General features: G+C 41.7%; 1 protein-coding gene across 1 annotated transcript in view; it reads left to right on the top strand.

The window, feature by feature from the left end:
- Positions 1-16,466, top strand: part of Mtbp (MDM2 binding protein) — a 63,783-nt gene that overhangs the window by 30,672 nt on the left and 16,645 nt on the right. The window contains exons 13-16 of the mRNA XM_005354603.3: positions 531-638; positions 5,094-5,255; positions 10,628-10,745; positions 14,437-14,592. Coding sequence (XP_005354660.1) covers positions 531-638; positions 5,094-5,255; positions 10,628-10,745; positions 14,437-14,592 — 544 coding nt within the window. The remainder of the gene's footprint in view (positions 1-530; positions 639-5,093; positions 5,256-10,627; positions 10,746-14,436; positions 14,593-16,466) is intronic.

The raw sequence follows: 16,466 nt of genomic DNA, 5'->3' as shown, positions 1-16,466 counted from the left end.
TGGACTGGCAGCTGGGAAACCTGCATGGGACCAAACTAGCCCCTCTGAATGTGGGTGACAGTTGTGAGACTTGGTCTTTTTGTGAGCCCCCTGGCAGTGGGAACAGGATTTATCTGAGGTCCAGGAGCTGACTTTTTGGAGCCCATAGGGAAACTATGGTGGGATACCATGCTCAACCTTGGTGCAGGAGGGTGGGGCTTGGTCCTGCCTCAACTTGATATGCCAGACTTTGTTGACTCCCTATGGGAAGCCTTACTCTGAGGAGGGAGTGGGAGTGGGGAGGGAGGAGGAACTGTGGTTGGTATTTAAAATTAATTAAAAAAAAAACAAAAGAACCAGATCAAAGATTAAAATACAGAACAATTTAGTATGCTCGTTTCCCCGTGTTTGTTACTTTGAAGTATGAGAGATCAAGAGAGATGAGTGGTTGGCGGTTATGTTTCTAGTTGTGTCCTAACACATTTCCTAGCAGCTGAGTTTTAATTGTTCGTATAGCATATCATTAATGTTGACTTTTTCTTTCTTCTCAGGTTTTCCTTTTGACTTCTCATCACTCCCGAGTTTTTCTGCGGAGCAGGTTTTGCAAAGAGAGAAACAGTTAGCCAGCATCCAGGTTCTGGCTTTGAAAGAATGCCTGAGTAAGTACTACCAGTTTGGGCATCTGATTTTACTGTAACAGCGTTGGTGTGAGCCTCCTGTGTTTACATCTTGTTCCCATCTGTGTTGTCTTTTAGGATGATGCACAGAGCTGCGTGTGTATAGGGAGCTGGGTAGATGAAGTCCGCGATGTTGTTTTTAATGGATTCAGACCATCCCCGTTGTCAGTATATCATTGGAAATATTTTAAAAACGTATTTTGCCAGGGAAATTTTGTATTTCAAATTTGTATACTCTGAACCATATCTAGAAAAGACATAGAAGTTTGTTACTCTACTTACTGCATACAATGTAGTTTTGTTACAAGGAAGGTAGAGACTGAAAACGGAAGAAAATGCAAGTCTAGAGAAATTAGTATGGTAACGAGTGCATTGATTCTTTAGTTTAACCAATAACTGATGAGAACCGAGTGTCGTTCACATACTAAAGTGAGAATCATGGGTTTCCTTAGCTGGGAGGCTTAATACTTTCATAAAAGGGATCAGATGTTTTTTTCTTCCATCATTAATATTCAATTGGTTATCAGTCTGAATTTTTATAAATATTAAACATGCATTATTGCCTAATATCAATATGTTTTAAACCACTGATATATAATTGCTAAGAAACTCCTTAAATTTATGATATTACCTTGTTCTCAGCTATTAAGGTCAGGGTGCTTTCTTACTCTGCTTTCCAAACCGTGGTGTAATTGGCCGTCTCCATTAGTCGAGGCCAGCTCCAGTGGAGTTTTATTAATAAAATGAGGGACTGATTCCTGAAGCACATTGCTTATTGTGTATCTTCCATGGGAAGCAAGCCATTCATTTAGAAGGCCTCCCAGCTGACTATATGGAAAGGAAATACACCGAGGAAATACACTGATTTCCTCGCAGAGTCTACAGAAACAGATGATCACAACTCTGTGAGTGTACTGTTAATATTTGTGGTCACAGAAAGCTTGTGTTTCCTACCTTGGGCTAAATCTGTCCGGACTCCAAAAGTACCCACTTGAGTGAGGTAGGGTGTTCCAGGGCCTGCGTCATAAAGCTGATGTTCTAAAGGTGGGGGTTGTCTCTGCCTTCCCCCAGCTGCCTGGCAGCTTTCGTGTACACCAGGCTGCCCTGGGTGTAATGTCATACACCTGAATCCCGAGTCTGGGGCCTGGGATGGTGCTTCGCAGGCTGTAAGTTCTCATTGTCTGTGGAATTCCTATCAGTTTCTAGGATAGTAGGTTTATTGTAGAAGAAAAATGTGATTAATGTAGAAGGGTTTTTAAAAGAAATGTTTTGTATCAAAGTAATATATAGATACAGTGTGAAAATTCAGATGATACTCAGAAACTTTGAATGCAGAATGGCGATGACTCTCAGACTAACCCCCCCACCCCCACCACGCGCCCATCTTTCTGCTTCTCAGACCAGTCTTCATCTCTGCCTGTGGCCACAAGCGCCTAGCTCAACTTTGTCTCTGTGTCCACAAGCAGCTGTCCCCATCTTTCTGCCTCTGTGTCCGCTGCTGCTCTCCTCAGTCCTCCAGCTAGTTCAGGCCTTTCTTCTTGTTTTTAGATACTGTGAAATTATATGTATCCAGTTCATTTTCTTAACCTCTAACTGTGGTGGATAAAGAATGAGTGTCTCTAAGTCATCTTCCCCTTCCCCTTCCCCTTCCCAGTGACCCTGAACAGTGAAGGTTTGGGTTGGCTAACGTCGTCACAGCAGAGATAAGTTTTCTGTCGAGCTGTGGGCCGTGTTACAATACAGTGCTGTCTGCTTGCTCTATGCTTAGTAATCTAACCCCGCTGCTGTCCACTGCAGTGCTCTTGTCTTTTACTGACAGCTCCCTGAAGGTGTTGTCCTCAGAAGCTTGACTCTGACTGAGAGTATGCCCCTCACCTCCAGCCCCATACCCCATTTTCTGAGCCGTTGTATGTGATAGGCCATTTTAATAGAATATCATCAATTTTTCTTAGACCTTTAGTAATTCCTTCCCCGCTTCTCTTTTTCCTATACCTCTTATAGAGTTAGATATTGATGTTTCAGGACAGAAAACTTCTCTGATTGATTTTTGAGACAGGGTCTCATGCGGCCTGGTCTTGAGGACAGCCTTGAATTTTTGCATCTTTCCTTTTTAGCACCACTTCCAATACACTAAGATTACAACCTGACTTGTCCACACCTGGTGAGGAGTCCTTTGGTTGTCATTGTTGTTGTTGTTCCGCGATTGTTCTTTTATTAAACCAGACTGTACTTATTCTAGTATCTTCTTTACTTTAGGAAAATATTAATTCTGTCACATTTTCTCTTGTTTTCTATAATGTTTTTGTTTCTTTTGAATTCTTTTTGACTGCTTTTTCTTCTCTTTTTTTTTTTTCTCCCTCGTTTGGCTTCCTTTCTCTCTCCTACTCTGGCTTGGCTTCTTCCCTCTCCTCTCTTCTCCTCTCTTCTCCTCTCTCCTCTCCCCTTCCCTCCCCTCCCCTCGCACCCCCCTTCTTTCTTTCTGTTTTAAGAACCCAACAATACCTCTTCTCCCAAAGTTGCAGCCCATTTAGGAACAAGCTGAAGAAATGTACAGTAAATTATAGGTGAAATGGTATGATATTTTAGATTATGGCGCAGCTGGCTTTCTCATCCATATACCAAGTCTTGAACTTAGCTATTGGGAAACTGCCAGAACTGGGCAACTACAGACCAACCATATAGGAAAAGCTTTCAGGATGTCCTGCAGAGAGGCTACCCAAAGACTGCTGGCTGTCAAAGCCTGATTGGCCATGTCCAGACCAGTAAGTGAGAGGAGCAAGAAGGAGCTGCAAGTCTTCCTGGGTAATAGTAGCATAAGAAGTGCAGAGCCCTTTCCCTCAGCCCTTTCCAAGACTTGTGGTTGGCTCCCATCCATCCTGTTTTCTACTGCAGCTTTTACATCCAGCCTCTAGTATATAATACCCGGCAAAAGTCACTGGAGAGTGGAAGGGAAGGATTTCGTATTCTTATTTGAGCCTGCCTCTACCCTGATCTTAGTACCAGCGCCTGGGGCTCTTCTCTCTCTGGGTGTTCAGTTTTGTGTTTTGTTCATAGAATCCTTTGTGGCCCAATGGCCACATATGGCCAAGGATAGCTGTGACTATGGCCCAATATAGACTCATACATTTCATAGGTGACAGTCTTGCGTCACAGTGTCACAAAGTTGAATACATCTCTGGGACTCTAATCCTTTCAGTGAGGCATTGTAGCCACTGGTATTTTGGTGGTAGGACTTGGGATCTGATGTCTAGAACCATAGGGCTTTTGTTGGACTTAGTTTAACCCCATCTTTAGCATGAACTTTCTACATACCTGAAGTCCCACAGTTTGGTACTATTAAAGTAAAACCAAACTGGAAGCAGCTGTGCCTGCCTGTCTCTGAGGCTGGACAGTGAGTGGGGGCAGAGCTCGAGCTCTGCCTAAGCCGTCATGTCCAGTCTGGTTTGAGGCCCGTACTTCACTACATTTACCCACACTGCTTGGTAGTGCTGTCTGCAGGCACCAAAAGTGATCCCTCCTCTCTCCTGCTGGCTCAAGTTTACCACTTACTTCTGTCTTCCACAGCTTGTTCAGAAGGGTTGCTGTTTTTTCTTGTTACCATTGCTTAATTTTTCATTTCTGACTTTCAAATTGGAGAAGGAAGAAACAGGAATGTCTATGCTATTGTATTTAAAGAAAGTTTTATGGGTTTTAATTTTATATACTGTATTAGTCAGGGTTCTCCAGAGTAGCAGAACTTATTGAGTGACTTAAAGGCTTCAGTCCAGCTAATACAACGTTGACTGACTGTGAGTGAAAAGGCCAAGAATCCAATAGTTGCTCAGTCCCTGAGGCTGGGTGTCTCAGCTTGTCTTCAGTATATGGTGGAATCCCGAAGAATTAGATTTCCATGCCAATGAAACAATGGATGTTCTAGCAAGACAACAGCAAACAGGCAAAGAGCAAACGCTTCCCTTTTTGGGCTTCCAGCAGAAGGTGTGGCCCAGACTAAAGGCTGTGTCTTCCCGCTTCAAGATCAGGATTAGAAGTGGATCTTCCTACTTCCAATTAAGCAGAAATCCCTCACTGGTGGGCCCTCCATTTTTGGATTTTAGCTAATTCCAGATGGAGTCAAGTTGTCAACCAAGAATAGCCATCATATCATACATATACATGTAAGACCACTTTTAATGCTCTGTGATGTCTCTGAAGACTTGTAGCTGGCCTTTCCTGTCCATCCACTCTGTTAACCAAGTACTCCCTTTCCCCTCATCTCACACAGTATCTCCGAATTATGCCATTACCTATAAATAAGATCAAGATGGAAATGTGGCTATACAGGAATGTAGATATTTGTTTTCCTTTCAAAATATATTTGACAAAAGTCGTAGACAGAGGAGCTACCACGGCAGGTGCTCAGAAATGTTAAAGTGGTTAATTGTGTCTGTTGTCATGCAGAAAGAAGAAAGGCTGCCAGTCAGCCTGAAGCAGTTTCTGCTGATGAACTCAAAAGTCTGTTGGTGTTGACAAGGGAGCGCTTCCTAGGTCATTTTGATGCCCTCGCCCCTAAAGCAGTTCTAACACAAACAGACAGAATGAAATCTGCTGGTATGGTAAATGGTAAGTTTTTTATTCCTTTAAATTTTGGTGGTGGTGGTGGTGTGTGTATGTGTGTGTGTAGCATTTTGATTAAATTTTATAAGCTATATTTGCCAAGTCAAATATATTTCACACATTTAAAGAATGATATGTATTTTTTTAACACGTGTATATCTGAACTTTACTTACTTAAGTATGACAGACTTTTTTGCTAACACCTTTTATCAAGCATGTTTAGTTTAACTGTTCTTTAGCACAGGAGGAAGCACTCTGTGGTCTCATTCATCCTGCTAAACTGCTAGAATGGCTAGGTCTCAAAACGTGAAGAAAGTGACATGTATGCAGTGAGTTGGATACAGGCAGAACACATGCTAAGACCCTTCCCAGCTGCCACTCGCTGGGGTCCTGAGGTCGCCATACTTCCCAAGAGGATCGTGGAATCACTGCGTCATTCACTGAGCCTCTGCTCCTCTCTGGAGTCTGATGTCGTGAATTTGAGTAAAGGGAAGTTTTCAGGGGTCTAGCAAGAATGTGTTTGAGGCTCTCTTGAAACAGTACAAATTTTTGTTTTTATTTTACAGGAACAATTTTATTGTATAGGGTAAAGAAAACTAATCAAAGAATCAGCTTAGCGAGGTGTTTATTTGTATGTCTTTCTGTGATACTGTGGATATTCAAAAAATTGAACATCTTAGTGTGGTGATATTTTGTTTGTGATCTAACAGATAAAGCTTGCCTGAAGATTAGAGTGGAGTGCTAAGCTGCTGATTAGCCATAAAAGCCAGACAGTGGTGGTGTACACCTTTAATCCCAACACTCTGGAGGCAAAGGCTGGTGGATCTTTGTGAGTTCAAGGCCACCCTGGGCCACAGGAGACTGACCCAGTCTAAAAGAGAAACAGAGCCAGGTGGTGATGGTTCACACCTTTAATCCCAGTACTTGGGAATCACACGCCTTTAATCCCAGCACTAGTGAGGTGGAGACAGGAAGGGATATGGCTGGACTGAGAGAGAGGGAAGAGAATGGAGCTCAGGGATTTTGTCTGAGGATGCCTAGAGATTGGATCTTGCCTATCTGGTCTGAGCATTTGGAGAGGTAAGAACTCTAGTGATGTTGGACTCTAGCATCCAAACACCAAGGAGGAGTCGCCTCAGAGACCACCTCATACACCACAGCCGATACAAAAGCATGAGGATTTTATTAATTCTGTCATGACAGGGTCTCCCAGCATTCGGGAAGCTGAGGGACCTCGAATAGCTGGTACAGTCTACTTTTAAAGGGGCCACAGAAGCAAGGGGGGTTGTTCTTTGAGATTCTGATTGGCTTATTCGAAAGGGCTATTACCAATAATTGACTGGAGAGCTGTTGCCACATCAGGTGAGGTAAGAGGTCATTTTGACCCCGTTTCCCAGGGGACTGAATCAAAACATACGTATATGGGTAATTGTTCAAGAACTGAGTATGTGCGAGTGTAGCTGTTAGGTCCTTGGTTCCCAGGGGAGGAGGGGAAGCACTATGACACAGAGGCTGAGAAGATTCAGAATTGTCAGAAATGGCTTCAGGATTGTCTTAAAGTCTTACATTGACCGCTGCTCTGCTTCTCTGATCTCTCACCTTTCACCCCCTAATATCTGACTCCGGTTTTTATTTAACAAGACTGATTTGGATTGCGTTTACATCATGGTCCTTGACTTTCATCCAGATTATATTGTTTGTGAAGCAGTATGTGGGAACAGTGGGCTACGTCCTGCTTGAGCACAAACACCTGTTCAAGTCCCACTTGGGGCCCTTGTTAACTGGGGTCTAGGTTAGTTACTTTTCTCATCTCTTATGCAATACTGGCAGAAGGTATTTAAAAAAGAGCTCTCTCTACTCCCGCTGGAAGAGCAGTCCATTGTGGTGGGAAGGACAGTAGAGACATGAGGTGGCTGGTCCATTGTGTTCTTACTCAGAAAACAGGAAGAGCTGGATACTGTTGTGCAGCTTGCTCAGTTTATCCTTTCTGCCCAGTCCAGGATCACAGGCCATGGCTTAGAGCCTTTCCACGTTCAAGGTGAATCCTCCCTCCCTAGTTAAACCCACAGCATATCCAATCTTGTGCTTTTTTAGGTGTTGTCAAAGCCAGTAAAGTGGACAATGACCTGGGCAAGCAAGCCTGGCTTTTAGCTCTGACCTGTAGATGTCTTTGCTTTGCTTCTGGGTGATTATGTTATTCTTTTTGCTCGAGCCGTGTGGATTGCTTCCATCTGCACAGACTGTGTCACCCTCACTGCGGTTTATACAAACCTAGCTCACAAATAATGACATGGAGATTTCTTATTGTTTATAAAAGCTTGGCCATTAGCTTAGACTGGTCCCACTACCTCTCATAACTTAAATTAACCCGTTTATATTAATCTACGTTCTTCCATCTTGTGCCCCCCGTTTCTTCTTTGTGTCTGGCCGACAACTCCACCTTTCTTCTTTCCAGAGTCCTCTCTGTCCCCAGTAGTTCCACCTAACCTCTTCCTGCCTAGGTATTGGCCATTAAGTTCTTTATTAAACCAATCACAGAGACACATCTTCACACAGTGTAAAGGGATATTCCACAACCGGCACCTGGCCTTGTGCTCATCCGGCTTTGTGAATGTCACATTTCAGTTTCCTTGTAACAAAGGTCAGCATAGTCCCGGGGCACGTCCACTCTTGTTCATGGCTTTCCATACGCGTGTCCTTGGTCTAGAGTCCTTTTCTCTCAGCTCTCACCTGACTGCCTATAGCTGCTTTATGGATGTTCAGATGTTTTCTCCGAAGCTTTCCCAGGCCTCGGCCAGTTTAACCTGTTTTGCCCATACTGGTACTCACCAGTTTTCTCATTTTATGTGGCATAGATTTACGTGATGCCTAACCTATCTGGTTGTTACTGACTTGTCTCTCTGCACACCATGCTGTTTGGAGGTACAGACACACTTGCTATCTCCACATCTGTAGGGCCTGGCATGGAGCCTGGGGGATATAGGCTATAGGAGGATGATCTCCCCAAAGTACTCACTAAACAAATGAAGACTTTTAGAACCTGACCTGAAAATTGTCAGGCTGCACATTTGAGTGTGACTCCTATGAATACGTTTTTGACTGTTAACATTCTCATAGACTGATTTGAATAAATACATCTACATGTAAATTGAACTGCACGTAAAACTAGTAAGGCCAATCAGTTTCATATCCTGGCACAGTTGTATTCATTAGCAATCTAGGATGATTTGTACTGGTTCTATCTGTGTGGAAACACCAGCAGGTATAACAAGTGACAGGTCAGGATGTATGGAATGCCATAATGTAGCCATTTTATCGACCCACTGCCGAAGTCGCTGAAGACTCCCAGGGGATGTGGTGCCTGTGTAAGGCACGCGGAGTGTCTGCTTGGCACTTCTGGGCACATAGCGAGGTTGCGTAAATGAGTTTGTTAGGCAGGTTGAAATCCCTTGTATTATTTCAAATATTTACTATTACGTTGCTTTATGAAATAGATTAAACCAACAATAACGTCACTTTTTCATTGTGATTTATTCTTACTTTGGTCTGTAAGATCGTAATGTCTTATTCTCATTAGCCACATGAACTGATAATACCACCTTCCTGTTTGCTGGAGTTTGCGATGTGAAGGTCACTTTCCTTGTTTTTCTAGTTGTATTGGTTCTATTTCTTTTTCTTGTAAAATAAGATATTACAAAAAATAATTTTCTTGATCTCTCAGGGAGCCTTTTGTTACATTTTGTTTGGGGGCATGGTATAGTATCTAGAGAAGCAAATAAAATATTCTATTTTATTTTACTGTAAGAATTATGTTTAGTTATTACCCCAAAGTCCTGACATTTGTTAAGGTTTGTTTGCTTTTCTTAAATATTAGACTATGTCATCTCATCCATATTTATATGTTATATACTCAGTTAATAATTAATTTTATTGTAATATTCAGGGACAATTTATTATTTGCTTTTTAAATGATAACTTGAATCATCTTATGAATTCAGGAGTGTGCAGCAGTGCAGAACTGGTATTGATTATTTTCTGTATATTTTTATTACCAAGCCATGTCTCCATTAAGAAGCACACTGCTTTGCTATAAAGCTCATTACCCTATCAAATGGATTTCACCACTGTTAATAAGAAATGGGAAATGGTGTGTTTTGAGGGTGCTCGTTGAGGACATCCAAGTGTAGGTATTAGAAGATAGTTCAGAATAATCAAGGTTAAAGAGTTTACTAAGTAGAGAGAAAATAAGAGAAGGTCACTCCAATTTTTATTATAGTTTAGAAACAGAACAGATTCTGTCAGCAGTGACTTAAGTAGTGAAAGTCCAGCAACTTTGGTTCATTTATTAGAATGCTGTATAAATTGTTTAAAGTCATTCTTAAGACAGGTAAGTTTAAAATAAAAAAAGTAGTACAGTTGGTAATTTTGCCGTTGTTTCTTTAAGCCAATACTTGCTGATGAGAATGGAGGCTGTGCCTTTAGGTCTTGTTAGGTTCCAGGGTTCCGGACAGACTGGGGTAACTCATGACAGCATAGTAACAGTGAGATGGCCCTCACCTCTGCTATGGCTAGAGTCAAGTGATACTGAGTTTAGTGAGTTGAGGGCATCTCCGATTAATAGATAAGGAAGGATTACTTCGGAAGTAACCTTGAGAACGTTATGAGCATGTATTAGTCAGTTATTATACTTTTGAGACTGAGGTAGTTCTTTTTTTAAGAATAAGGCTTTTCATTTCACTTAATTCTGTTTCTAGTATGGAAGTCACGGCGTTCTTGTGTGTTCATCATAGAGCGGCTTCCTTTTCATTTGACTACTTGTGTTAAGAATAGCAAACTTGTGCTTTCATTCCATGTGAGCCTTAATAGACAGATTCATTGAATTTTATCAGTGCTAACTCATACAATTTATTTGAAGAAGATATTTTATTTTTTATTTTCATTTCCAATAATCTTCTCAGTGATATTTTATACAGTTCATTAGTCATGGCTTTAATAAATGTCTCAGTTGAGTCCTTAGCCTTTACACACACACACACACACACACACACACACACACACACACAGTGTATACATCTATCACCATTTATTTATCTGTTCACTCATTCATTTATCCATCCACCCACCCGTCTGTCCGTCCATCCATCCTTTCATCCATCCATCCATCCTTAGCCAGTCTCACTACATAGCCCAGCTTGGCCTTGAACTCACTATAGCCTACGCTAGCCTCCAATTCTGATCTTCCTGCCTGAGCCTCCCCAGTGCTAGGACTCCGGATGGGTATCACCAAGCACACCCCAAGTGAGCTTTACTGTTATGTTACATAGAGCATTCATTGTGTTAGTGTTTTTCATTGCTGAGGTATATTTTGCTTTCTTTAGATGCCAGAACAGCGGAACCTTATTCTTCAAGTCTAATGGAAACCAATCCTCTGGAATGGCCAGAAAGACATGTTCTTCAGAACTTAGAAACTTTTGAAAAAGCTAAACAAAAAATGAGGTAATATTGGAGTTTTTAAAAATGCATGTTCAGTATTTTCAAATGAATACACTTACTATTTTAATTAATATTTCAGTAGCTTGTAAATTTCATTGCAAATAAAAAAACTGGTGCTTTCTTTAATAAGAAGGTAATCAGTAGAGTAGTGTATTAATTAAAAGGGAAAGATGTCTTCCTTTTCATTTTCTTGGTATCTTCCAAGTGTGCCTAACTCGTGAGTAATGTCTGTCTAGCTTTATAGACATCTTCCATCCACATACATGCTTACTTTCCTTTTTTATTGCTATGATAAAATACCGGCTAAAACCAACTTGGGGAACAAAGTGTTTATTTGACTTACATATCCCAAACACAATTCATCACTGAGGGAAGTCAAAACAGAAACTTAAGCAGCGCAGGAACCTGGAGGAGTCAAGAATGGAAACGGGCCGTGGAGGATGGTCCTTCCGTGGTGTGTTTCCCTTGCTTGCTCAGTTTGCTTTCTTACATAGGCCAGAACCACCTACCCAGAGTGGGTAGGGCCTTCTCGTGGCAATCGTTAATTAAGAAAATGACCCACAGGTTTACCTGCAGGCCAGTCTGATGGAGCGAGTTTTTCAGGTGAGGCCTCCTCTTCCCGCATGAGCCTAGCTTGTGCAAAGTTAACAAAATGTTCACCAGCATGCACATGTGAATATATAATGTGAACCATACAGGGGTGTGTAAAATGAAGTGGAGTCACTTGTTTTTAGCCATGTTTATCCACATAGGAATAATATTTTATTATTCTCTCAGAGACAGAAGTGGGTACCCAGCTGACAGGGTTGCCTTTGGTCTTTGGCATTGTGCATAGTGGTCACTCAGTGTGTAATTGCAGGATAATGGAGTACAAGCTCCCTGACGTTTCTCTTTCAGTGTTTAGCTCTTCTGATAAATTTTATGACCTGCTGTAATCTTTTCTTGTACACAAGTATTGATTAAATACCAGTTGTCGGGCACTGAAGACATACAATGAAGAGCACGCATCTCCTGAGCTCCTTTTTTTGGAGAGATAATCAAAAGAAAACAAGTACCCAGACTTGCAAACAGTGGCACAGTTCCTGTATTGTCAGAATGGGTGACTAGCAGAGGGAGGGGTGGTCCAGACATACAAACAGTGTCATGACTCTCATGTCGTCAGGATGGTGATTAGCACAGGGAAGGGTGGGCTGTATGCAGGTAGAATTTGTATTGGTGCTCTTTATCACTCTCAATTTGTGCGCAGTGCCACTCTGACCCCAAATCTGTGGCTTCCTGGAAAGGGAAAGAGACATAGTCTCTTGGTGAGGTTTCTCCCTCATTGACATTGAAGTGCTTGCTGTAGCTTACCTTCTCTTGAAATTCTCTGACCTCTGCACCCCTGTTCTGTTCTTCTTGTTCTTAACCCTACTGTGGGTTTACTCTCAGGAACTTCAGCGTTGTGGTTTCAGTTTGAGCAGAGAGTTTAATGTGTGTGCTTAGTTTGTCTGGAACCAGAAGTGTGTCAGACACTCAAAGTTTGAGTCAAGCATCGCCTTTCTTTCTTGAGTCCTTTATAAATGCTGCAGCTCGGTGTTATGTTCCTTTTCTAATCGCTAACGGCCATGTTACGGCTTCTGTAGAATGTGTTTTCTGTATCTCCTTCCACCCTTACGTCCTGGCTTCTGCTGGGAGTCAGACCTGTGTAGTCAACTGTGAGTCGTGATTGTGGGTTCGCAAGTCAGAGTGAGCCCTGTTCACTATATTACAGTGATATTTGTAAAGTAAGTGGTCAGAAAGGACTGCAGGTGCTTCAGTGGGAAACCACATCAGATTCCTGTGTCAGAGCAAAAGCTACGTTGTGTGTTTTCAGAAAGTTGTTAGTGTTAATGCGGCTTTAAGTAGGGAGTCATCTTATGGTGGAAGTCAGAAGGCACAACAATTCAGTCTTAGACTCAGCAACCCGTGCCATGGCATTCGCCACATCAGCGTGGGAATGAGATCCTCGTTTTATTTTAAAGTTGCGGGACTGTTATGACAGAATGCATGCAGACATTTAAAGCTTAGTTGCCAGTGTTATTTTCTAAGCTGAGACGGATCTTGGTAGAGCAATTCATCACAAATTGGGCTTTTAAAAGCTGCTTTGAAATGCTTGTGTTTGGATTCTATATAAATGCAAATCATACATTTCCCATTGCATCCAGGCTGTAATGCAGTTGTGATTAGTACTGATTAAGGAACATTGTAAGATACTATTAAAGAAGCTCCATAGAAATTAAATTAAACTCACAGTGCAGTTCCTGCCCACCCAGAGTATGAAATTCTGAGAAAATGTTCACGTGTTCTCTTGCTAGACTATTTTTATTAGACTTCTATCCCATTTAACACTAATAGGACTAGACACGGGAAGTGGATCTGCCCGCGTGTGATGGTCCTTAGTGTAAGAGACACGGGTCTAAAATTTAATGCCAGTATTTTAACCATAGAGTTATTCATAAAAATGTTGATGTAATTTGTGTAATATGTAAAATATAATCAAGTTGCGCTGGCACAGTGGCTCAGGGGACAAAGAAAGGTATTTGTTGTGTAGCCTGAGGGATTGAATTCAGTCCCCACTGCCCACTTGGTGGGAGGAGAGCACCGACTTCCACAGGTTATCCTTGGACTTACACACACACACACACATAGGTGCACACGTATACACATGCGTGCGCGCGCGCACACACACTAAATCAATGAATATAAAAAAAGTTAACATTTTGAATTGCTTCGGAGTTGAGTGATTAAATTCATGGTGACATAGTGATTTTTATTTTTGCTATGGCGGTAGAGCAGTTCAGAACGTAATGAAGCGGTTCCTGTTTCCTGAGATGAGAGCATGTTCATCCGTTTACTTATTTATCTACTTCTTTACTTATTTATTTAGTGACTTGCTGTGTGGTTTTCTGGTTTATGGAGTGCCAAAGACAGAGGTGGCCCTTACTGGAGTCAGTCTCAGTTTTGAGCTATTTCGTCCTCTGTGTTACCCCACCTGCAGTGTAACTGATGGTGTGTCACAGTCTCTACCTGAAAGAATAGGAACAATGGCTGTTTTATAAAGTACTTGTTAGGCGTTACTTTGTTTTGCTTAAGACCTATTCCATTTTTTTTCCCAAGGAAATTTGTGAAGATTAAAAACATATTGTAGGTAAAAATCGTTTCGAAAATGCGAAGTCCTGCGTGTCTTTCAGATGGAAAAATAATTCAGTGTGTTCTCACGATGTTGTAAGCATGACTCAAGGAGACCTTGGAGAGAATTTCCATTACAGTCTCATTTCATGGCCACGCTTTAAGTAATCTTTTAAATTTAGAGAAAATTGGAACATTCAGTTCTTGGCCTCCAAAATTTATATTGTGGGTTTTCAGTTTAAATTTAAATTTTATAGAATTGGTAACTGTGTACTACTAAATAGTTAATGTGTTATTTTTAATAAAGAATATAATCATGATCGTTTCTGTAGTAGGATGATTAAAACAGAAACCGCAAGTTTCCATGTGACCTGCAGATTATTTAAAATCTAGTTCACAATTAAAGAGGCTGTAATTAGTTTTCTGTAGATGTGTAGTTCCTGACTTTTCTTTTTGTATTGGTAGTGGATTTGGCTCTCACCATCGTTTCCTGCCTATGGTGGGTTTGAATGTACCTTTAATAAAACTGTACAAATTATTTTCCCAGAACTGGTTCATTACCTCGTTCATCTGAACAGTTGCTGGGCCATAAAGAGGGTCCCCGGGACTCAATCACATTATTGGATGCTAAGGAACTGCTGAAATATTTCACCTCGGATGGATTACCAGTTGGAGATCTACAGCCATTACAGATTCAAAGGGGGTGAGTTATAGACCTATAATTTGCAACTAATTTCTAAAGTCATTTAAAAATAACATTGTGTTTTTCCCCATGTAGTTAATTGATGCTCTGAGCTGAGGCAGAATCCCCAGGTTTGCCTGCACTGTTTATCACTCGCCTTAACAGCCACACTTCTTCAGTCACCAAATGTCCTTCTGTTGTGTGACCTTGAATTTGACGAAAACAAAGAGGGTGAAGGCAGCTCAGTACAGCTCCAGTAGAAGTCAGGGGCAAGGGCTTCTACTCCGTGTGGGGAAATACATTTAGCTTTTTTCTTGCCTTTGTTTTATTTACCTTATTCTGAGTGTGTATAATGTGTGTATGTGGGGGTGGGAGGGGGATCACAGGTGTGCCACGGTGGGCACGTGCAGCTCAGAAGACAACTTTTTGGAGTCCGTTCTTTCCTGCCACCTTTGCGTGAGTCCCAGGTGCTGAGCTCGGGTGATACAGGGTTGCTTTGCTAGCGCCTTTACCTGCCAGGCCTGGAAATTCATTGTAGGAAGTTAGGCTTTGATTTGCAAATGTTTTTTTTTTTAATTTCTTTCTTCTGCATTGCTGTTTAGTTTTGATTTTGCCACCACTTGGCATGATGATTGTCGGTTATGACTACTAATGGCCAAAGTCATATCCTTCCTACTGAAGGAGGTGAGGAAGCTATGACTTTACCAAGGACGAACTCAGCATCTGCAGAAATAACTTATACTCAATTGACTTCTGAGACAGTGCTCACTCAGTTGCTAGTTAGCAAATGCTGGCTGCTGCTGGCATTGGCTACAGGTAAATAAAATTGTAGCATCAATTTCTTGTGATGCTTTCATAATTTGCTTACGCTCCAAATTTCTTTTTCATTGTTAACCAATCATTTAAAACATCTTCTAAAGGACCATAAAGGCCCTTTGTCTTACTCCAATCCCTTCTACCAAGCTAGTTTTGAATGCACTGTGATAAATATTTATCTTAAAGGTAAATTTTGGAATGGGTTTTTGTTATTTCAGAAATAGAGTCAGAGAACTGTTGTCCTTTGTGCGTGTTACTGGAGAGAAAGGGCAGAGCATCGCTGACAGCGGAGGGCTGTACAAGTGGGGTCCTAACGACCCAGTGCTCCCAGTGACATAAAACTGGCATAACTTTGGGTTCTTTACTTTCTCGTGGCTTTGAGAGGTTGAGAACCCCTTCAGTGTGAACTCCGGAAGCAGGCCTCACACAGCTGCTCATCTTCTCTCTGGTCATCGTACTGTGGTCCTTGATGGACCAGCCTGACTCCATTTTAAGATTAGAAGCCATCTTATTACAAGGTCAGAAGAAGTTCATTCCTGTTTTTTGTAAAACTTGGATCTGAACAGGTCTTGACCCGTTTTCTGGAATTTGACATGTTCCTGATAAGATAAGATATTTTGTCAAATAATTTGGAAATGTTCTGCCAAGTTCCTACATAACCAAAAGCCCTTGGGAACTCCCTAGCCTTGCAGTTTTGGGGGCTGTGTAAGTCCTACTGTCTCCTATGTTCAGAGCTGTTTTCTCACCCTGCTTCAGGGGGGCGGCCCTGTCTGACAGGGAATTTGGGCGATGGTCTTGACTCTGATTGGTGGAATCAGCAGTCCTATCAGATAATTAGTTCTAATGACAGAGATCAATGTACTGACCGGCCCTGGTGACCTTCCTCAGCCGTGCCCTTCGACTGCAAAAGTGGTTTTCAATTACAGAGAAGGAGAGATGTTATTAATGTAAAATTCTCTGTGCAATTTACATGTTTTCATTTTGACATTACCTCATTCTGTAACTTAGGCTGACCACAGACTAGCAATATGGTTGAACTTGACCTTGGTCTTGCAATCCTCCTGCCTCTGCCTCCCAAA

This window comes from Microtus ochrogaster, chromosome 15, assembly GCF_000317375.1.
Source record: "Microtus ochrogaster isolate Prairie Vole_2 chromosome 15, MicOch1.0, whole genome shotgun sequence".
NCBI classification, from domain to species: Eukaryota; Metazoa; Chordata; class Mammalia; order Rodentia; family Cricetidae; genus Microtus; species Microtus ochrogaster.
The sequence above is the reverse complement of the archived record's forward strand: the minus strand, read 5'-3'. Positions and strand labels throughout refer to the sequence as shown.